General features: G+C 34.9%; 1 protein-coding gene across 7 annotated transcripts in view; it reads right to left on the bottom strand.

The window, feature by feature from the left end:
* The window catches only part of FOLH1 (folate hydrolase 1), a 65,368-nt gene that overhangs the window by 34,751 nt on the left and 7,441 nt on the right, over window positions 1-23,176 (bottom strand). For all 7 annotated transcript variants that reach the window (XM_055283207.2, XM_055283200.2, XM_055283203.2 and 4 more), the window contains 5 exons: window positions 21,587-21,773; window positions 12,202-12,303; window positions 5,406-5,531; window positions 4,427-4,613; window positions 1,632-1,725 (listed from right to left, as the gene is read on the bottom strand). In XM_055283207.2, coding sequence (XP_055139182.1) covers window positions 1,632-1,725; window positions 4,427-4,613; window positions 5,406-5,531; window positions 12,202-12,303; window positions 21,587-21,773 — 696 coding nt within the window. The remainder of the gene's footprint in view (window positions 1-1,631; window positions 1,726-4,426; window positions 4,614-5,405; window positions 5,532-12,201; window positions 12,304-21,586; window positions 21,774-23,176) is intronic.

Genomic DNA, 23,176 nt, shown 5'->3' with positions numbered 1-23,176 from the left:
TATTCTGGTACAACATATAAATATCTTTTAATCACTTAATTTACTATCATAGTCATTAATGTATTATTTGAGTACATATAAATTGTTGAAGATTTGTGTTGTCTACAGTTTTCCACTATTACAAATAATGCTAAAATCACTTTTATCTTTTAAATATCATGAATACGTAGTCTTTATTTATACATATTTTTAGGCAAATGCATAGTCTATGGTGCTATCAAAAGTTGTGCCTGGTCCTGAATCTTAAGCAATGTAGTAAATCTTATAGCCCCAGGGAAGAAAGACCAGGGTACTTTCTTAATCTGCCCTTAAATTGAACAGATGTGTCCTACTCCCCAGATGTCAGCCTCCTCACCTCTAAAAATGAGTGCCTTGCCCTTGGTCAAAAAATGCTTCCTTATAGATAGTGGAATAAAATGATTAAGAAAGGCTTGAACTCAAAGAAGAAAAGGGACTACCTGGCCAGACGCTTTGGTCTCTATCAATTTCACTTTTTAGAAAAGCCAGTGTTCTCTCACCTCTAAAGAATAATGGTGGCTGGGCGCGGTGACTCATGTCTGTAATCACAGCACCTGGGAGGCCAAGGCAGGCGGATCATCTGAGGTCAGGAGTTCGAGACCAGCCTGATCAGCATGGTGAAACCCCTTCTCTACTAAAAATACACAAATCAGCCAGGCATAGTGATGGGCACTTGTAATCTCACCTACTCAGGAGGCTGAGGCAGGAGAATCACTTGAACCCGGGAGGCGGGGGTTGCAGTGAGCCAAGATCACACCATTGCACTCCAGCCTGGGCAACAGAGTGAGACTCTGTCTCAAAAAAAAAAAAAAAAAAAAAGGACATGGCGATGGGAGAAAGCAGCATAGGGAAGAGGAAACAGTTCCAATGCCAGGTTAAGCAGAACAAATCTGGGAAAGTTTCAATAATGAAAGCAGAAAGTTTTGATAATGAAAGCAGAAGGGGAAGAAGAATAGAGATAAAAACAAAATGGAAGTTGCTCTATAGTGTGTTATTCTGGGTCCTCCCAGACGTAGACAGTAAGACGAATACATGAGTAAGAGATTTCCTAGGGAAAAGCATGTGTGGAAAATGAGGAGAGAGCTAGGAAACCCTGAGAAAGTCCTTAGACTGCAAGGTAGGTCTAATATTGAATAAAGGAAAAAGGGAGGAGGAAAAGAAAGAGTGTTGGGTGCAGCATCTATTTAAGCGAGCCTATCAGGGAGTCCCTGGGCCAAAGTTTTGCATCAGGGGAGTCCAGTGCCTTCCACAAACAGGCCTGTAGTAGTATCCTTGCCACACTGAGTCATTGCCCGAGAACACCTACAGGAAGCATGGTCTTCACACAAATATAGTGGGGTTTCAAAGCACAGTGTCTGGAGCAATTGATCAATTAGGCCCCCTGCAGTTAAATATCTGAAAGGTTCATTTTCATGGCTGTCATACACTAGATACTCATGTATATACTAAATTCCAGAACAGAACCACTATTCTATTTTATAGTGATAAAATTACAAGCAGCACCCATGTTGGCAAATTTAACTACTAAAAAATGGAGATAAAAGCCTAATATCTGAAAACTGTCAATACTGAAAATTACCCAAATAGCCATCCGTTGTTTCTTACAAACTTACTCTAGGAGCTTCTGTGCATCATAGTATCCAATTGGATGAACAGGAATACTTGGAAGACCCACAGCCTCTGCAATTCCACGCCTATAAGCATATTCTGAAAAAAAAAAAATTGCCGTATTTCCAGTAAAAACTCAGTTTCATTCAAACGGTCTCTATAAATCACATTAAATACATTATAATTTCACATTTGCTAGAATTGTTAAAGTAAAACAGATTAACAATTCAAATGTTAGCGAGAATGCGGAGCAACTGAAATCCTCATACATAGTCTAAAATTATACAATCACTTAAGGTAACTCTTTTTTTTTTTTTTTTTTTTTTTTTTTGGTGGCTCACGCTTGTAATCCCAGCACTTTCGGAGGCCGAGGCAGGTGGATCACGAGGTCAGGAGATCGAGATCACGGTGAAACCCCATCTCTACTAAAAATACAAAAAATTAGCCGGGCGTGTTGGCGGGCGCCTGTAGTCCCAGCTACTCGGAGGCTGAGGCAGGAGAAAGGCGTGAACCCGGGAGGCGGAGCTTGCAGTGAGCCGAGATTGAGCCACTGCACTCAGGCCTGGGCGACAGAGCGAGACTCCGTCTCAAAAAAAAAAAAAAAAAAAAGGTAACTCTTTTAAAAAGCAATGTCAAGCAGAAATGTGCACAATGGCACAGCAATTCCACTTCTGGGTATTTACTCTAGAAAGATGAGCACATGCCCACAAGAAGACGTGTACAAAATTGTTCATAACAGCCACATTTATATTAGCCAAATATTAGACAAAGTCCAGGTTTCTAACAAGAGAAGAATGAATAAACAATCCATAGTATAATCCCACAATGAAATGCTACTCAATCATCAAAAGAAAAAAACTAATACATACAATATGATGGAAAATCTCAAATTACTACATTGAAATAAGCAAGGCTTTAAAAAAAAAATCTGTTTGATTCCACTTACTCGAAGTTCAAACCCAGGCAAACGAATACACGATGCTAGATATTAGAAAGTGATTGCTTCTAGGGGACACAGAGAAAATTGACTAGAAAGGGGTACAAAAGAACTTTCCAGAGTGATGGAAATGGCCTTATATCCTATTTTAAGTGACATCAACACATGCAATTTGCAAAATTTGTTGAACTGAACTCTTGAGATCTATGTATTTTATTGCATGTAAACTCTACCTCAAAATAAGCACACCCATTCTATCATTTCTTCAGATTTAAGAAAAATTAGAGCTGTTTTTCCATTTTTTTCTGTTTTTAAAACAATCTAATAAGAAACTTAGGTAACTAAAAATCCTTGTTTTTATGGGTAAAATGACATAATGATATGTTGTGTGAGATTTGTTTTCAAATTCTCTAGAATAATAGCAAAAAAATTGGAGTGATAAACAAAACAAGATTGACAACATGTTGATAACTGTCTCTACTTTCGTATATGTTAGAATTATGCCATAATAAAAAGTAAAATTAGAAGGAAAATAAAAAGGTATGGGGCACAAAAAATAATTCAATAAACATTAGCCCCATAGAAATAACATAATTTTCCCCCTAAAATACCATCATTCAAATTTGAAGAAAATCAACAGAAACATTCCAGTTAATCTCATTTTATTTTCATTATTTTGACTTTGCATAACTAATAAAGCTTAGGCTAAGCTGCATTTTTTAAAACTTGGAAATAAAAAGGTGGAGCAAATAAAGTTCAGGTAGATTTATATAATTTTACTATAGGGTAAAGTATCATTTTTTAAAAAAGAAAAATAATTCTTACAATGTATTATGTTCTAAGAAGATTTACAAAGCCAAAAAAAAAAAAAAATATGTAATCTTTACAGGAGTCTACAATTTAAGAGTAAAACCAGATGAAGACATAAATGTCATAGAAAACTTGGCAAAGTATTTTATACAAGTTTTAAAAATTTAGTTAGCTTTAAACCACACAAACTTAATGATCACAGATTTTTGTAAACATCATCAAATAGTTGAGCACATTCAAAATAAATTAGCTCCCTTTGTTAATGTTTTACAGGGGAGTCTTTCAGCATAAGACTAGTATGTGGACTCTGTGAGCCAGACTGCCTGAATTTGAATCCAACTGCTCATTCCGAGGAGGGGTGATCTTGGGCTGACTTCTAGTCTCACTTTCCTCCCCGTCAAATAAGAGATAATAACACCCCCTAGCTTTAGGGTTGTCAATGCAAGTAAAATGCTGGCATTTAGGAAACACTCTTTGAAAGTTATTTCTGTTATCTTACAGCAATGAAGCAATATGCATTTCCTGGGCTCTATATCCTAAATTGGCCATTTAAAAAGTTTAAGGAACTTCTGCTCTCCTATCCCTTACCCACACTGCGAAATCTGTAAATCTGGGGGGAATTTATTTAACAGCAAAACCTGATCTGACCTGAACTCATTTGAAAGCAAAATTCGACTTGAGTAGACATGTCTGTTTATATTCCTTATTCCCCGCCCCCAACTTACACTCTGCAGCAAAAAATTTATATGCTTTTTCCCCATATTCTGTCCCAGCCCCCTATGTCACTGTTATGCAAGTTATGGTATATGTGTAACACCATAATGTTTTTTAAACAGCTGAAAAAGTCTGAATTTGAAAGCCCACCAGGCCCAAGTTTCAAAATAATGGGGTAAGGGGACTGAACCAATCATTTTAGAGTTCAAAGTTCTTGCATTCTTAAATGCAAAGAGAATAAAAAAAGACATGCTTAGTCCATTGTGCCAAAGGAAATTCTTTAATAAAGTCTCTTTCAAATGTTAAGTTTCCTATGATATTCAAGGACTGATCACTCACCATTTGCTGGGTAACCTGGTGTGAGAGGGTCTCCTGCACCATTCAGATTTAGGATATTTCCACGCTGGACACCACCTCCAGGAAGATTCCAACCATCTGGATAGGACTTCACCCCAGGAGCAAAGTAGTCAGCAGGGTCCGAGTAGAGAATGACTCCTTTGGCCCCTGCCAGCTGGGCATTTTTAACCTAGAAAACACAGTGTCTTTCTTTCCTTATTTTAAATTGGTTGTTCCTGATTCGGTAATATCAATTTTCAATATTACACTTAAATGAGTAGTGGAACTTTATCTTCAACCTTTTGTCATTAGGCCTACAACAAAGGGCATCTCAGAGAGAATTTCCCTTTTCTTTTTGCTACTATAAGCTCCAAAAATCCTCAGAGCATCAGATTTGGAAATGTTCTTATTAGTGGTAGTGAGTATTTGCTATTTTCTTCCACTAGCTTAGAAATATAATAAGCAAGTAGTCCCCATAGGCTAAATTCCTATTTGTTCTACAGTCGAAAGGGAATTTTTTAAAATTTAATTTCCCACTAAAGAGAAAATATATTTATTAACAAATCAAATGACAGTAATTTTTAAATTTGCTATGTGTAAATTGTTTTCCCTCATTATTTATAACAATTCATACTACAATTTAATTTAGTAAATATTTTTGTAGAAAAATATTTAAAACAAAGATACTGAAAGTTAATAATAAACCCAGTGCATGCTTCTTTGTGGCCACAGCCATAACCTGTAAGCACAGAAAGATTTGTTCTATTCACTCTAACCATCTACACTGGCCAAATTCCAATGATCAAATTTAACCCCAGGATATAACCTAGTAAATGTATCCTCTCTGTAAGGTGGGCACGTCACAGAATACAAGAAAATCATGGTATTCATAAAGTTTTAAGAAAATGATTCTACACATGTAAAACCCACTATAACTTTTTATATTGGGGGAGAGAAAAAAAAGAGATAATTTTTACCTTACCTTATTTCCTCTGAAAACTTTCCCATATCTGGCAATTACAATTTTCCCAGAGCAATTGATTTTCATGTCCCGTTCCAATTTAAAGAAGTCTTCAGTTCGTGCATAGTTAACATACACTAGATCACCCTGTTGAGATCAGGAATGACTTAATATAAGTCAGATGTAAAACAAGGAGGTTTTTCTGCATGGGGACTGTTGGACATTTTTGAAAGAGGGAAGAGGTCAGAGCACACAAGAGGGTCAGAAATGCATGAGCTCCGAAGAAGAGATTCAAGGGAAAAATGAATTTAAATTGAGAATGGAATTAGATGGGCTAGAAGCACATGAATTAAGTAATATTTGTTTGTATTTGTCCCATATTTAGTGGCTATGAAGCTGAAGCTACAGAAGCACCCCCCCCCACAGAAAAGCATATATGTATACACGTTGCTGCACGCAACTTGAAGGGGTCCAAATACCCTAGGCTAAGAAGCCCTTAATGAGACCTTTTCTCTCTTCAGTGTGTGTTCACAGGGAGTAGCATAATGGTTCTTAACAACTACCAAGTAAGGAAAAATGCATAGGTAACATCACTATTTTACAGGTCGGATTTCAATCATTAATGTGATTATGTGCAAATCTTATAACATATTTGAGTCTCGATATTCTCATTGGCTAAATGACCTGCTAGATTAAATCAGTGATCTTCCAACCTTTTTTGCTCACCTATTCCCTAAATTAATTTTGATAATGTACCATTTCATCTAAAATTTAAAATTTTTATCATACCTTTAAGTAGCTGCAAAGCATGCAATATCTAGCTTACTATAAATATTAACATTTTTAGAAGAAACTGTATACAACTTTTATATTGATCCAAAGGAATTTAAATACTGTATTTATTTACTATTCGACATCATCAATTTTAAAAAATACTTGAACATGCTCTTCTTTACAGTCAAAACTTTGTCATCTCTTTTTTTTTCTTGAACTTGTATATTGTCCATCTTCCCCCACAGAATTTTACTCTAAAGTAAAATATATTTGTGCTGGGCACCGGATGAGCTGTTCAGATTCACGGTCAATGAAGGACTTTTTGCTCCAGCTGCAGGGAAGGCTCTCTGTAGACAATCTTCATCTGTCAGCCCCTTCAAGGACTGCCTCAGCTGCAGACAGCCCTCTTGCTCAAGGTCATGTCCCTTCCTAGAATGCCACACATTCAGTGACGGATTGATGTGAGGGTACAGAGACCTGGACATCTCAGTCTAACGTAGGACAATTCTGAGAAACTATTCCAGACCTCCTTATAGGCTTAGCCAAGGCTATCCTTCAGCTGGCATTGCAGGGTGACTTCTCCCTCTGCCTACTTCAGCTCTGCTTTTCACAGATGTTGATCCCAAGAGAACACTCCACAATTGTCAACTAGCATTCTAAATTTCAATTTAGAATCTATTACCTTAAATATGGGTATGCTTGAAAGTCTTTTATTAATCACTGTCAAATTTCCTTGAATCAGTGTGTCTATATGTCAATTTTTTAAAAATATTTATTTTCGTGACAGATTGTGTTTAGAAACAGCTGTAATCCCAGCACTTTGGGAGGCTGGGGTGGGCAGATCACTTGAGGTTGGGAGTTCAAGACCAGCCTGGCCAACATAGTGAAAACCCATCTCTACTAAAAACACAAAAATCAGCTGGGCATGGTGGCACACGCCTGTAATCTCAGCTACTCGGGGGCTGAGGAACAAGAATTGCTTGAACACGGGAGGTGGAGGTTGCAGTGAGCCGAGATCATACCACTGCACTCCAGCCTGGGCGACAGAGTAAGACTTGGTCTCAAAAAAAAAAAAAAAATTAAGTTATAATTATAATTACTAGTAGTATCAAATTAAGTCTAACAACATCATTGCAATTCTTATAAATAATGCATACCCATAAAATTTGATTAGAAATATATCTTTTAATGCAATGAATGGGACAGTGAAGCATTATCTTAACACATTTGTTCAGTGGGTGAACAAATTATTGCTAGAATGAGACAGGGATCAGCAACAACAGTTCAATTTACATTTCTTGTTTTTACAGTAAGTTCTGAGAAAACTTGGATAGGAATGAAAGATTTGTTATGGAATTGTCACTAACTTATTTAAACTTTTTTCAAGTTATAATCTGAAAATCACAAATTGATCTATCATACAAGTGTCTTTTAATGATATTAGCTGGAAACTCAATTGGGTTTACCTTTAATTTTGCTCAATTGTAAACTATTTGAATTGCTAAGAATTTGTTACCCAACTATTAGAACCATTCACTGTCTTAACATTGAAAACAATATTTCTAATTGTCTCTTTTTTTGAAGCCCCAGAGATTTTTACAACACAGATATATGCTTCATATTGACTTAGAATGGGTAGGAGATGTTTTTCATTTATAAAATAAGATGAAAATGCTTGTAAATAGGGAGCAGGACCTCATGACAGGCTTTCAATACCACGAAAAAGTGCACAGGGTAATTGATGATCTGGAAACTGACCTCTTTAAAACCATGTCATGCTTGCCTTTGGAAAGTCTTTACACACCCTAGTTTGAAACCCCTGTCCCAGATGATTTCCAATATCCTACCATTTTATTTTGGTTATTGTTTTCCTTTTTGACTACATTTTTCATAGCATGTACACAACAAATATATATATAAGATATTAAAATAGAATTGTTTCCAAGCTGATTCTAGGATTCATTTGACAAACTGGTGAAGATCTATTATGTGTTAGGTAGTGCCCTATGTAATACAACAAATCTCTGCCCTTGAAGGAACTTTTTTTTTTAATAGTGTAATGTTAAACTTTATTTTTTTTATTTTTTATTTTTATTATTATACTTTAGGTTTTAGGGTACATGTGCACAGTGTGCAGGTTTGTTACATATGCATCCATGTGCCATGTTGGTTTGCTGCACCCATTAACTCGTCATTCAGCATTAGGTGTATCTCCTAATGCTGTCCCTCCACCCTCCCCCCACCCCACAACAGTCCCCAGAGTGTGATGTTCCCCTTCCTATGTCCATGAGTTCTCATTGTTCACTTCCCACCTATGAGTGAGAACATGCGGTGTTTGGTTTTTTGTCCTTTCGATAGTTGACTGAGAATGATGTTTTCTAGTTTCATCCATGTCCCTACAAAGGACATGAACTCATCATTTTTTGTGCCTGCATAGTATTCCATGGTGTATATGTGCCACATTTTCTTAATCCAGTCTATCGTTATTGGACATTTGGGTTGGTTCCAAGTCTTTGCTATTGTGAATAGTGTCGCAATAAACATACGTGTGCATGTGTCTTTATAGCAGCATGATTTATAGTCCTTTGGGTATATACCCAGTAATGGGATGGCTGGGTCAAATGGTATTTCTAGTTCTAGATCCCTGAGGAATCGCCACACTGACTTCCACAATGGTTGAACTAGTTTACAGTCCCACCAACAGTGTAAAAGTGTTCCTATTTCTCCACATCCTTGCAGGTCCTCCTTCAGTCACAATGGGATTAAGTCTTATTAAACTCACCTAAGTTGAAAATAATTGTATGTCTAAAGTGTGTTTTTGACTTAGGATATTTTCAATTTATAATGGGTTTATCCAGACATAACCTCATGGTAAGTTGAGAAGTCTATTGAATGAGTATGGCTATTGCACCATCATAAAGTCAAAAAATTTTAAGTAGCCACCTTAAGTTGGGGATTTCCTATAACGTGGATGGGATAATACGATAATGAGCATTAAATTTAATAACTAAGCAAAGCATACATTATACTAAAAGGTGATAAGTAGTATAGAAAAAATTAAAAAACATTTAAATAGAGTGTACAAATGGTGAACTAGAGCTTAAGTGGGTGTAATATTAAATAAAATGAGGAAAGTCTAATTGGGAAACTGACATTTGAATCTTTGCCTCTGTAAAAGGATTATATTTAGCTCTTGTATTTCTTCCTACGACCAATGTAATATTAATGCACTATTAATCATAACACTATAATAACACTATATGTCTGATTTATCATTGTTAGCCCTCTCTGGAGCACACTCATTCTATTTTAACTGTGGCTACAAAGTCATTAACCAATTTGATTTCAGCAAAATAATTTTTTTAGTGTAAGTATCCTACTTGAAATTTACCCTTAATATAACTAACTTTGAGGAGACAATACCTTTAAATGTCTCTAAATGTGGCTGTCTTTTGATATATCAGCAATCCTCAAAAAACAAACTATGAGGGAGAGAAAACTGAAAAATTTATTAGCTTAAAAATAAGAGTAAACTTTGGAAATGAAAACAAGTATGATAGATATTCCCTCTCAGCACTTCTCAAATGCAAGTTGTCACTGTTAGTTAGAAAAGAGCTTTGTTTTTAGACAAAGACCTTCTTGTACAGCTTACACTGTACACTGTACCATCCATTGTTCTATGACTGTGAATAAATAGAATCTTGCACTCTTAGCCCAGAATTTTCTTTGTTTCCTTAAGCTTCCATCTCCCTAACTCTTATTTATAGAGATAGAATTGGGGGGCAAAACCAGTGATTCTCAAAGATGGTCCTTAAACCCTCAGAAACAATATCACGCTTGTTACAAACACAAACTCTCAGGCTCCACCCCATTAAACTTAGGAAGTGGAAACTAGAATCTGTGTTTTACAAGCCATCCAGATTATTGTGACAGACACGAAAGCTTGAGAACCACTAGATAGACTATATTTTATGAACATCGCAAATTGCTAATTTTAAATAGCATAAAGCAGAGTCCCATATTTCATATTCCACAGGATTCAGACGTAAATTCAAAGATTACTGATCGTGAATTTTTGTTTTGTTTTGTTTTTTGAGACGGAATCTAGCTCTGTCGCCCAGGCTTAAGTGCATAAATTTAATTTAAAATACCTAAAAAATATAAAATATACTGTAAAAATATTAAATGAATGTGATCTATTGAAGAAGTTGAAGTGTCAAGTGTGAAATTGAAGAACATTGAAATGTATTGAGCAGTGAAAAGATTATGTATGCAAAAAACAGGTTGGCCAGGTGCGGAGGCAGGCAGATCACCTGAGGTCAGGAGGCGCGATCTCGGCTCACTGCAAGCTCCACCTCCCAAGTTCATGCCATTCTCCTGCCTCAGCCTCCCGACTAGCTGGGACTACAGGTGCCCGCCACCACTCCCGGCTAATTTTTTTGTATTTTTAGTAGAGATGGGGTTTCACCGTGTTAGCCAATCTCAATCTCCTGACCTCGTGATCCGCCCACCTCGGCCTCCCAGAGGGATTACAGGCATAAGCCACCGCACCTGGCCCGTGAAATGTTTTAAACACACATACGGACATACATAGTTTTGAAAGAATTAACACTCCACTGGCTGGGTTACAGATGATCCAGTGAAGAACACCAATCAGCAAACTTATCTGATATTTGAACATAAACAGCAAACCCATACAACATGTGTGCTCTTTGTATTTAGTCATTGATCTGGAAGAGTTTAAGTCTATTTGAAGGAAATAAGAGACAATGGTCTTTATAACTCTTTCTTACGATTAATAGTAATGTCAAAGTCCAAAAATTATTTGGAAGATTTTAATTGGGTATGTAGTAAACCTACAAACTAATCTAGGTGTAATTTTCTCCTTATAATATGATGTCTTCTCATCTAGAAACATAAACAGTTTAACTGTTTTTTGTTTTGTTTTGTTTTGTTTTGTTTCGTTTTTCTGAGATGGAGTCTTGCTCTGTCACCTAGGCTGGAGTGCAGTAGTGCAATCTCAGCTCACTGCAAGCTACGCCTCCCGGGTTCACGCCATTCTCCTGCCTCAGACTCCGGAGTAGCTGGGACTACAGGTGTGTGTCACCGCATCTGGCTAATTTTTTTGTATTTTTAATAGAGACGGAGTTTCCCCATGTTGGCCAGGCTGATCTCAAACTCCTGACCTCAGGTGATCTGCTTGCCTCCGCACCTGGCCAACCTGCTTTTTTATACATAATCTTTTCACTGCTCAGTACATTTCAGTGTTCTTCAATTTCACACTTCACACTTCAACTTCTTCGATAGATCACATTCATTTAAGATTTTTAAAGTATATTTTATATTTTTTAGCTATTTTAAATTAAATTTATTCATTATACTTTCTGCTATCATATACTATTTGGTCATTTATGTTTCGCTTCAATCTGATAATATTAATACTATTTTTAAATAAAAATGTATTGTTAATTTTTGGTATATGTAAGTCATGCAGTTATATCACTGTAAATAAGAAAGAAGGAGAATATTAATAAAGAAGCCCAAAATGCAAAAACATAAGGAAAATAATTTGACAATATCAAAATTAAGAATCTCTTTTCCACAAAGGAAAACACAGAGTGAACAAAAAGATGAAAAATTAGAATAGGCAAAACTAATTTATGGTGGCAAAAATGTCAAAGAAAGATATCCTCTGGGGTATGCAGAGTTGATTAAGAAGAAGCATAAGGAAACTTTCTGAGTGAAGGTAATATTCTGTACATTGATGAGATTTGGATCACTCAGATGTAGGCATTTGCCAAAAATCAACAAATGTGCATTTGGGATTTGTGCATCTCATTGCAGTAAATTGTATCTTTAAAAATACCATTAATAAAATATAATCAATATTCCTTCTTACTAAGACATTCTCATTAATTAAATGTGGAAAAAATGAATTGGATTACATCAAAAGTCCCTTTATGACCCTTTAATTATCGGCTGAACATATGAAGAGAAGGAAGGCTTCTTTTTGTCATTTTTATTTGTTGCACTGTGTTTTTACCTCTGGCATTCCTTGAGGAGAGAAAGCACTGAAAGGTGGTACAATATCCGAAACATTTTCATATCCCGGAGGAGGTGGTTCAAATAATGATGTGTTGAAAATCTAGAGAAATAAAATATTATAATCAAAATAAATCAGTTAAAGTTTGACTACTATAATCAAACACAAAAAAAATGAATATTATCTTTTGTCAGTAGAGGGTGAATGAATCTTTCAGGATTTTGATGATAACGTCAGATACCCAGCACTGTGCTAGAAGTTGTGAGGAATTCATGAGATGATTAAATCACAGATTCTGTCCTCAAAATGGTAAGATCTATTCAAGGAAACAAAGCTAAAAAACCCCACCAATAACTAAAAATCAACCAAACAAAAAACAACAATCATAAAATAAGTAAGTACTATAGAAAGAAAAGCTCAGAAGAGGTAAAAAGATACTCTTCCAAAAGGAATACTGTATACTGTAAACTGTGTACTGATAGAAGGAAGAATTAGAAATTGATTTTTTGTAAGTGGCATACATATTAAGCTAGTGTAAATAAAAGCCTAAATATGTAGTTGCTTCACAGAAAGTTAGAAGTAAATTAAACTCCTAAATTTCTTCAGAGAACTTGTAAGGACTAGCTTTTGATTTTAGAGAAAAATTTTAATCCCCAAATAAAAAGTAACTTTGTTTGGTAATCTGAATCATTATAATAGTGCTTAGATAATTATCTAGGAACAAATTAAATATTAAATTTACTTAAAAAAAAAAGTGTACGGTTGGGGAATCCACAACTGGCCGTATCTAGATTCTCTGAACAACATATGCACTGAAAAGAATGAAAAACACTGAACCAAATATATGTCTTTTTAAGTTTATAATTAAATTGGAAAAAATAGTAAGAAATATTCAGAAGCAAAAAAAATAAAATGAAAGCAAGAATCCTCAGAGGTAGCACAAAAGTTGGCTTTGCCTTAGATGGATCTATCAAAGCCTATGGCCCCATGAAAAGGATTCAGGAGTTAGTTTAAAGCTGGTTCACATAATGGAATCTAGCAGAAGACTGCGCATAAAGCTGGTCTAAGAACAACAATATCCTGGCCAGGCGCCGTGGCTGATGCCTGTAATCTCAGCACTTTGGGAGCCCAAGTTGGGCAGATCACGAGGTCAGGAGTTTGAGACCAGCCTGACCAACATGGTGAAACTCCATCTCTACTAAAAATACAAAAATTAGCCGGGCATGGTGGCACGTGCCTGTAATCCCAGCTGAGGCAGGAGTGCTTGTAATCCCAACTACTCAGGAGGCTGAGACAGGAGAATCACTTGAACCTGGGAGGCAAGTTTGCAGTGAGTGGAGATCGTGCCACTGCACTCCAGCCTGGGTGACCAAAAAAAAAAAAAAAAAAAAAAAAGAACAACAATATCCTTCAGGGTTAAGGATAAATTCAAAATAAACTTGCTCCATGGAAAGTAATGGCTTAGGGTAAAGCAGGAAAAAAGGGTTCCAGATAATTCATAACCCTACAAATTTCCATTCACTGTTTATATAGTATGCCTCACGCTAAAGTATTTATTTTAAAGCAGTGCCAGGTTTGTAGTGCTCCTTGGGGCCTAAGACAAATGATCAGGAGAAGTCAGCCTTCAACTTAGCCTTAAATAATTCCCAAATTCTAAGGGAGAAGAACTCAGAGCCACAAAATCATCAAACACCTCCAAAGTACTATGGAAAAGAGCCACCAGAAAGAACAGAGTAAAATTACACCTGCAAATACTGTATTTATGGTATGTAACATACACATGATATTGAACAAAAATTTAAATAAAAATTAAAGCCAGGCTGGGCATGGTGGCTCATGCCTGTAATACCAGCACTTTGGGAGGCGAAGGCAGGCGAATCACCTGAGGTCAGGAGTTCAAGATCAGCCTGGCCAACCTGGGGAAACCCTGTCTCTACTAAAATTGCAAAATTAGTGGGACATGGTGCACCTGTAGTCCCAGATATTTTGAGGCAGGAGAATCACCTGAACCTGGGGGGCGGAGGTTGCAGTAAGCCAAGATTGCGCCACGGCACTCCAGCCTGCGAAACAAGAGCGAAACTCCATCTCAAAAAAAAAAAAAAAGTTAAGGCCAGGTGCAGTAGATCATGCTTGTAATCCCAGCACTTTTTGGAGGCCGAGGCAGGTAGATCACTTGAGGTCAGGAGTTCCAGAGCAGCCTAGACAACATGGTAAAACCTTCTTTCTACCAAAAATGCAAAAATTAGCCAGGTGTGGTGGTATGTGCCTGTGGTCCCAGCTACTCAGGAAGCTGAGGCAAGAGAATTGCTTGAACCTGGGCAGTGGAGGTTTCAGTGAGTCGAGATCGTCCCATTGCATTCCAGCCTGGGTGACTGAGCGAGACTGCATCTCTAAAAAAAATAAATAAATAATAAAGAATACAGAGATACAGCACCAAATGCATATTGTGAACGTTGAAATAAATAAAACTAAATTAAAAATTTTAAATAATGTATGGATCAAAAATATTTAGACAAAGCTATAGAGAATTGTTTTAGGAAATAAATCTAAAATAATTCAGAATGTGGCACAGAATCACAGAAAAGAGAGATATTAAAGAAATATTAAAGACCTAAAAAACAAAATGAGAAGGTGTGGGATACATATGGAATTAGAAAGGAAGAGAAGAGAAAGAATTTAGAAAGCCTAAATTTGAACGACTAAAAACATTCCAAAACCACCAAAAATCATGATCTCCATAATTTCACATTCAGGAGATCCAGTGAATCTTGACCAAGATGCATAAAAATAATCTTTACCCAGCCCATTACAGTAAAACTGCAATAGTCAGTATAGTACTTAATGATAAAAATTGCAAAAGAGAGATTACCCATGATTACCCAAGCAGAACAAAAATTAGATTGGCAGCTGACTTCTCAACAGTGGCAATGGAGGCTGGGCGCAGTGGCTCACACCTATAATCTCAGCACTTTGGGAGGCTGAGGCCAGTGGATGACCTGAGGTCCGGAGTTCAAGACCAGCCTGGCCAACATGGTAAAACCCCGTCTCTACTAAAAATACAAAAATTAGCCAGGTGTGGCGGCAAACGCCTGTAGTCCCAGCTACTTGGGAGGCTGAGGCAGGAGAATTGCTTGAACCCAGGAGGCATAGGTTGCAGTTAGCCGAGATTACACCACTTCATTCCAGCCTGGGTGACAAAGAGAGCAAAAAAAAAAAAAAAAAAACAGTACCAATGGAATCCATAATTCAGTAGAATATTGTCTCCATGGTTTTGAGCAACAATTACTGTCAAACTACAAATTTTATCCTTCCTTTGAAAATGAATATGAAAGACACATTTTTCCACCAAATTTTAACAGTTTTAGGTCAACAGGTGTTCACTTAAAACAAAGAACATTTCTAAACAATGTTGTTCAATAAACAATACCATACAACAAATGAAGCCTCTAAAAGAATCTCTAAAATGATGCAAGAAGAATCAGAAAGCAAAGATATTGCAAATGTGTGGTAAAAATTAAATAAAGACTGTATATGATAATAATGTATTACTATCATATTAATAAACATATTTTTCAAGTTTATGAAACAAGACTGAATTAAAATTATGCATATAAATTGGTAATATATAACAAAAGTGAAAGTGTTCTAATGTTTCTATATTGTAGAAATATTGATTGAATTATGACACAAAGCTTTAGGGGAAAAAAGGAAGAGTAAAATTCACACTAGAGGAAGGTAAAAGTGACCTAAATATTGTATATCAGAATTATAAAAAATGAAAATGGAAAAAAGAATAATTAAAAAGCATAGCATGTCTAAATAAAATCAGCTATGTACCAGTTGACAAGGAGTAACATAAACCTAGGCAAGTTTAAAAGTAACAAAAACTGAAAAAGAAATATCAAACAAATATTAACTTTAAAAAAAATTTTAGGGCAAAGTCAAATAACATTATGACGAGATGAAAACGGCTACTACCTAAGTATAAGTCTGTCATTTCATCAACAATTCTAATTTTGTTTATATACGATAATAGGTCTCCAAATTATACATAACATAAATTTATGAAATTATAAATTATATATATATAGTATAAAACAGACATCACTATAGTGAGATGAGATAATTTAACATTTATCTCTAATTAATAAAGGAAGCAGACAAAATGAGAGCACATTAAGGATAATGCAGATTTGAGCCAAATAATAAACAAACTCAAGCTAATGTACAAATATAAAATACTAAACCAAACAACCATCAAATACATGTTTTTCCCAAAGAAACACAGAACAATTATAAAAATTGAGCACATATTAGGCTCCAAAGGAAGCCTCAACAATTGTCAAAGGATTAGTGTCCTACCAACAACATTACTTGATCTCAATATATTCAATTAGAGATCAGATCAAACAAATAACAGTAACAATCTTTATATTCAGAATTTTAAAAAATACTTGTAAATAGTTCCAGGATCAAAGAAGAAAATACAGAAATTAAAAAATATTTAGATACTAATGATAACTAAATTACTCCTAATCCAAATTTGTGAGATGTAGTTGAAGTGGAAAGGGAAGTTAAAGGGGAAATTTATGGCTCTAAATACGCATATTAGAAATGAAGAAAGACTGAATGTCAATAAGTTAAGCATTCTACTGAGGATTATACAAAGAACAGCAAAGTAAACACAAAGAAGATAATAGAGGCAATTATAAAACAAGAACAGAATTAATAAAATATAAAGCAAAAAGATAGATAAGAAAAGATTGCCAAAGCCAAAGTTTATTCTTTGGATACACTAGTAAATTTGGCATATCCCTCTCAAGAGCAATAAGAAAAAAAATATAGCAAAAGCACAAATAAACAATATTAATTATCAAAAAGAGGCACATCTACAGATGCTGAACAGATTTAAAAAGGTAAGAAAATACTAAGAACAATTATACTATAAATTTGAAAGCTTACATGAAATGGAAAATGCATTTTAAATAAAACTTATGAAAACTGACATAAGAATACATTTTTTAAAAAATCGGCCAGGCACAATGGCTCATGCCTGTAATCCCAGCACTTTGGCAGGCCGAGGCGGGTGAATTACGAGGTCAGGAGTTCGAGACCAGCCTGGCCAACGTAGTGGAACCACATCTCTACTAAAAACACAAAAATTAGCCGGGTGTGGTGGCATGCGCCTGTAGTCCCAGCTACTTGGGAGGCTGAGGCGGGAGAATCGCTTGAACCCGGGAGGCGGAGGTTGCAGTGAGCTGAGACCACGCCATTACACTCCAGCCTGGGCTACAGAGTAAGACTCGGTCAACAACAACAAAAAAATCTAGTTGTATAGCCATATAATAATAAAGTCATATATCAAACAATAAAAATTGTTCTATGACATAAAATTATATGACAAACAATAAAGTCATTTAAAAAACAATAAAAATTGTTATATGACATAAAATAGTCATATAACAACCAATAAAGAAATTAAACCAGTAGTTTAAAATTTTCCACAAATAGAGTCAAGGCCAACTGGTTTTCCTTGAGTTTGAAAGGTTAAAGGAAAAAATAATTTAATTACAACAAAACCTATTTCAGAAAATATTAAAAACCCAACTCATTTTAGAAGGCAAGTAGAATATTGAAATTATAACCCAACAAATAGATTGCAAAAACACAGACTAAATATGCTATAAGTATAAACATAATATATATCAATATATGAATTTAAAACCCTAATGCTAATATTACGAGTTCAAAAAATGTAAGATTATTCTAACATTAGAATATCACTGAAAGTCATCTTCAGATCAAGAAAGAAAAATTGCATGCTCATCTCTAAGAAAAATGTGTTTAATATAAATCCATATAGCAAAAAATTTTAGTATATGTGGAAAGGATGTACTTTAAGATAACCAGAAAAAGAAAACAGTAAATATCATAATTAATGGTGAGAAAGAATTAAAGGTATTTCCTTCAAGACCAGAAGAAAGTTAAGGATATCTGCTATCAAAACTTCCTTTCAACATTATATTGTATAGGTCTTGGCCAGTGCAGTAATACAAATGGGAGGGATTTGGAGATGAGGAGTGGAACTGGGCAGATTTTACATTGTACTAACTAGAGCAGTAGTTATTTCCCTTTTCTGAGACTGATAGAAGCTAAAATGAAACCAAATCAACCACTACTTGCCACATCCCCACATATTCCAAATTTCCCATATTTTTTCTGTGATTCACATAAGATATGAACTCATCTGAATCACTAGGTAAGATTAAAAGAAAAATTATGCTGAAGTGCAATAAAAATCAATAAAGGAACAAAGTCATTATATAAGCACGTCTTTCAGGCAAGGGAATATTCAAACTTGTCTCACTTGATTTGCCTTTATGGTAATCAATTTTGCAGCACCACTATGCCACACTGAATTTTACAGCAAGTTTATGAGCTATTCTAACAAGTAAGAAAAGTTTTTAATGTCAACGAAATTACTTTTTGGTTGACTTTATCAAAGTTAGATTAAATTTCAGTCTTAGAGTATCTTTTACTTTCCAAAATGCCCTGGTAGCCTCAAATTATATATTCTGAGTATAACTAAAACAATATTAGTTTACAATTTCTGTTTACATTTTGTGACATAAAAAAGTCAATATATAGTTAAATATGGGATGTTATTTCTGCATAATCAAAGGTGAAACAATGTCTCTGTATACATTAAAAATATTTCTCATAGGATCCACAAAATACTAATCATATTTGTTGCCTATGGATGGAGAACTTGTCTGTTTTGTGCAGGGGTATAAAAGGAATCATAGTTTACCACATAGCTCAGCTGTGAAATGTTATGCATAACAATTAAATTGTACTGGGAGATGGGAGGTAGTAAGAGGACATGGTGGTTGGGGCCAAGGGATGAACAGGGAGCTGACTTGTCACAATGTCAATAGATAATGCCTGCATCTGAAATAAAAGCCATATAAGCATGTAATTTATAGAAATAGATGTAAATATCAAAAGAATGAACTTATAGTTGAATAATGATTGCCTCTGGAAAGAGGAAAATAGAGAAAAAGCAAGGCACTCAGGAGAATTATGTGATCATGTACATACATAACTTGGATAAAAATAAAAAAGAATTAATGATATAAATTTTAAAAATCAAGAAACTAGGTATCTAACACTATTCAGGAAAATCTCCCAAGTGAAACTTTTACATGATTCATTTTGTATTACGTAACAGGCTTTGGTAACATTATGAATGCTTGTAATACAAAAGTAAATAATGAAATAAAATAAGCAATGGTATAGTCAAAACTGGGAAGTGAGGAGGAAGGAAAAAAGAATAAAAAACGACAACATAGCAAGACCCCATCTTAAAAAAAAACTAACCAGCACTTTGGGAGGCCGAGGCGGATGGATCACGAGGTCAGGAGATCGAGACCATCCTGGCTAAAACGGTGAAACCCCGTCTCTACTAAAAATACAAAAAATTAGCCGGGCGTCGTGGCGGGAGCCTGTAGTCCCAGCTACTCAGGAGGCTGAGACAGGAGAATGGCGCGAACCCGGGAGGCGGAGCCGAGATCGCGCCACTGCACTCCAGCCTGGGCGACAGAGCGAGACTCCGTCTCAAAAAAAAAAAAAAAAAAACTAAAATATATTATATGTCTGCTCTTTTCCACATTGTACCTAGACAATTCTCAATTCTCAAATTTGATAGATCAAAAGAGAGGTTTAAGCATATGTATACATTTTAACATTGTCAATATTTTATTTCTTTAAATAATTTTTCTGAACATGTTTTAAAGACCCCTTGGTATTTAACTGTATAGATATGCCACCACTTATTTAACAAACATTCTGAGACTATATGACGTGTAGTGGTATTGACTTTTAAATATAATATATTTTAGGGTTTTTTTGTTTGTTTTTCTTTTTTTTTTTCTTTTAAGGTGGAGTCTTGCTATGTTGTTCAAGCTGGTCTGCAACTCCTGGCTCAAGCAATCATCCTATCTCAGCCTCCCAAGTAGCTGAGGTTAGGGGCACATGCCACCACACCTGGCTTAATAATATTTTTTAAAGTTATATTGTTTACTACTATGATTGAGAACAGTAGTTAATATGAAAAGCTCCAATCACATTAGGAAATTTAGTATGGAATTATATCACTGACTGTAAAACATAACAACATATTAATCATTAGGAAGAGACTGATTCATTAGTCAATAAAAGGAGGTTATTGACCTACTATAAAAAAATTATATATGTACTTAAATCACATGACATTTTCAGTTTACTGATCAAACCGGGCATATTTCAAGCTATATGTAATTAAGAGTGTCCAGTAATAAAAGGACTAAAGGAAGTTACCTAAATTGAAATGGACTCTTCTACATACAGTAGCTCTAAAACTAAGGTATGTTTAGTAGGGATGAATGTATGTTATATTTTGTGATCTTTCATACTGAACATACATCATAATAAATATATCAATTTATCTGCATTGTCTTCTTTTTCTCACGTATATGCCCCAACTTGCAAACAAGATTGCAAATTCTTTAAATACCATGCTACAGACCTTGCCTCCAAACTTGTCCTCTCCAAATGTCCACACACAAATTCTTCGCACAGAGCTCAACCTGATCAGTTGAGACATAATCATTAAGTACCAATAAAGACTTGCTGGGTCAAACTGCATACTGGATCCGTGCATTTCCCAGCAACTCCAAATCTGTGCAGTGTCTTTATAAATTAAACCTATCAAAAATGTATCTCTTGGCCAGGCGCAGTGCCTCATGCGTGTAATTCTACAACTTTGGAAGGCTGAAGCGGGTGGATCACCTGAGGTCAGGAGTTCGAGACTAGCCTGGCCAACATCGCAAAACCCCGTCTCTATGAGAAATACAAAAATTAGCTGGGCATGGTGGTGCACACCTGTAATCCCAGCTACTCAGGAGGCTGAGGAAAGAGAATCCCTTGAACATGGGAGGTGGAGGTTGCAGTGAATCGAGATGGCACCACTGCACTCCAGCCTGCCTGACAGGAGTGAAACTCCATCTGGAAAAAAAAAAAAAAAAAAAGAATCTCTTTTATAAAGTATCTTTTTATACTTGGAGGTTTACAAGTATATCATATTTGATATTGGTGTGTAGTACTAAAAACTAAAAAATAGCGGTTGTTATCAAGCATTAATATCTCAGAATCTTTCTAAAACACATTAAACTCAAACATCATAGGAAAGTAGTTGACACGGATAATGAGATATTAAAGGTATTCACAAGATCCAATAATATTGATTTCTATTAATATTTAGAGATGGGACAGAACATTATTTCATAGAAGGTATTTGAAAAAGAATAAATGGAGGGAATGTTTCTTTTATTTATTTATTTATTACCTCATTTCCATCTTCATTAATTATTGAGATGTAGTTGGGATGAGTCTTATTTGGGTAGGACAACAGGACATCATAATGAGCTAGCTCAACAGAATCCAGGCCAAATTCTTTCCACTGGGATTGAATTTGCTTTGCAAGCTGAAAGTTTTGTTCTGTTCCTGCTAAATGTGGTATCTGTGTAAAATTACTGGTGAACAAAAATTGAAAGTGGTTAGATATTAATGTTTAATCAACTTTTATTCCAAATCAACAAAGTAAAGCAGAATTACACAAAAATACTTTGAAGTGTGATACGTTAAAAAATTAAAGTGGTACTATTATTGCATGAAATAGATTTTCAAAGTCTGCTTTGAAATTTTTATGCTCTAATTTGTACTAAATCGAGAGAAAAATTGGAGAAACTGATTTTTGTATCATTATGTGTAACCTTATGACTATAACCTCGTATGGTAGATTATCATATTCTTTCTTAAGACCTGTACTTCTTGGAACTTACATGGAATTATCTGTTTATATCACTGTGTAAAATATTGAAACAGACAAACATATTTTATCCAAAGACCACGGTGTGACATGGCAAGAATTACTAATAATTACATTTATTTAAATACTGAAAGTTATAGACAAGTGATAAACTTTTTGATTAGCAACCATTTATAAAGTATCTTCATCAAAGAATAATCTGAACATACTGATACAAGTTCAGAATGAATCCCTTGCACTCCATCTGTCATACAGAGTAACATACTTAAAATCTATGGCAATAATTAGTCTGAAGAGGAATATCTTTCACAAAGAAATTATGTGGCCAAAATTTGGCTACCAGAAATATTTTCAGGAGTAGACTAATTTCTCATTTAATATATTTAGATTCTGGTGCTTTTGAGTGTTTTAAATATCTCCCTCCTGGGAAATTTCTTGTTTCCCTGAAGAGCTCATTGGTAAGTATTTTTAACTGAAGCCCTTAAATATATGACAAGATATTATGTAGCATGAAAAGGTATATATATATATATATATATATATATAATATAATACCTTTCTTATTCTTATTTATTTATTTTTTACAAAATTTGATATTCTAGTAGGTTCAACAACTTGTGACAGACATCTCAAGTGATTAAAATCATTGAGAAGTGCTATTTAATACGCAATCTAATTGAGCCTCAAGTCTTTGTGAAGTAATGAGACGGTGATGTTCTCCCCATATACAGATGAGAAACTCAAGACACAGCTAGGGTTACATACTGAGTTAATGACACACCTGTATTATACCACTTACATGATTTATGCTAATTAATTTATTTAGCATTTGCAATGGATCTTTTTTTCACCTACTAATCTTTTCCAGGATGTGTTTTGTTCAAATGAGTGAGTCCCAACCCTGATAATAGCAAAATGTTGTTTCCTAGTTGGTAGTGATATATATATATATATATATATATATATATATATATATATATATGTGTATATATATATATATAAGTATATATATATATGTATATATATATATACTTCATAAACTTTTGGAACTTCATAAATTTCTAGTTTTAAATATGTAGTTTTATAAAATCAACATAATTCCATCCT

Source organism: Symphalangus syndactylus, chromosome 6 (genome assembly GCF_028878055.3).
Source record: "Symphalangus syndactylus isolate Jambi chromosome 6, NHGRI_mSymSyn1-v2.1_pri, whole genome shotgun sequence".
In the NCBI taxonomy this organism is placed as follows: Eukaryota; Metazoa; Chordata; class Mammalia; order Primates; family Hylobatidae; genus Symphalangus; species Symphalangus syndactylus.
Note: the sequence above shows the minus strand (reverse complement) of the source record. Positions and strands in the feature narration are given on the sequence as shown.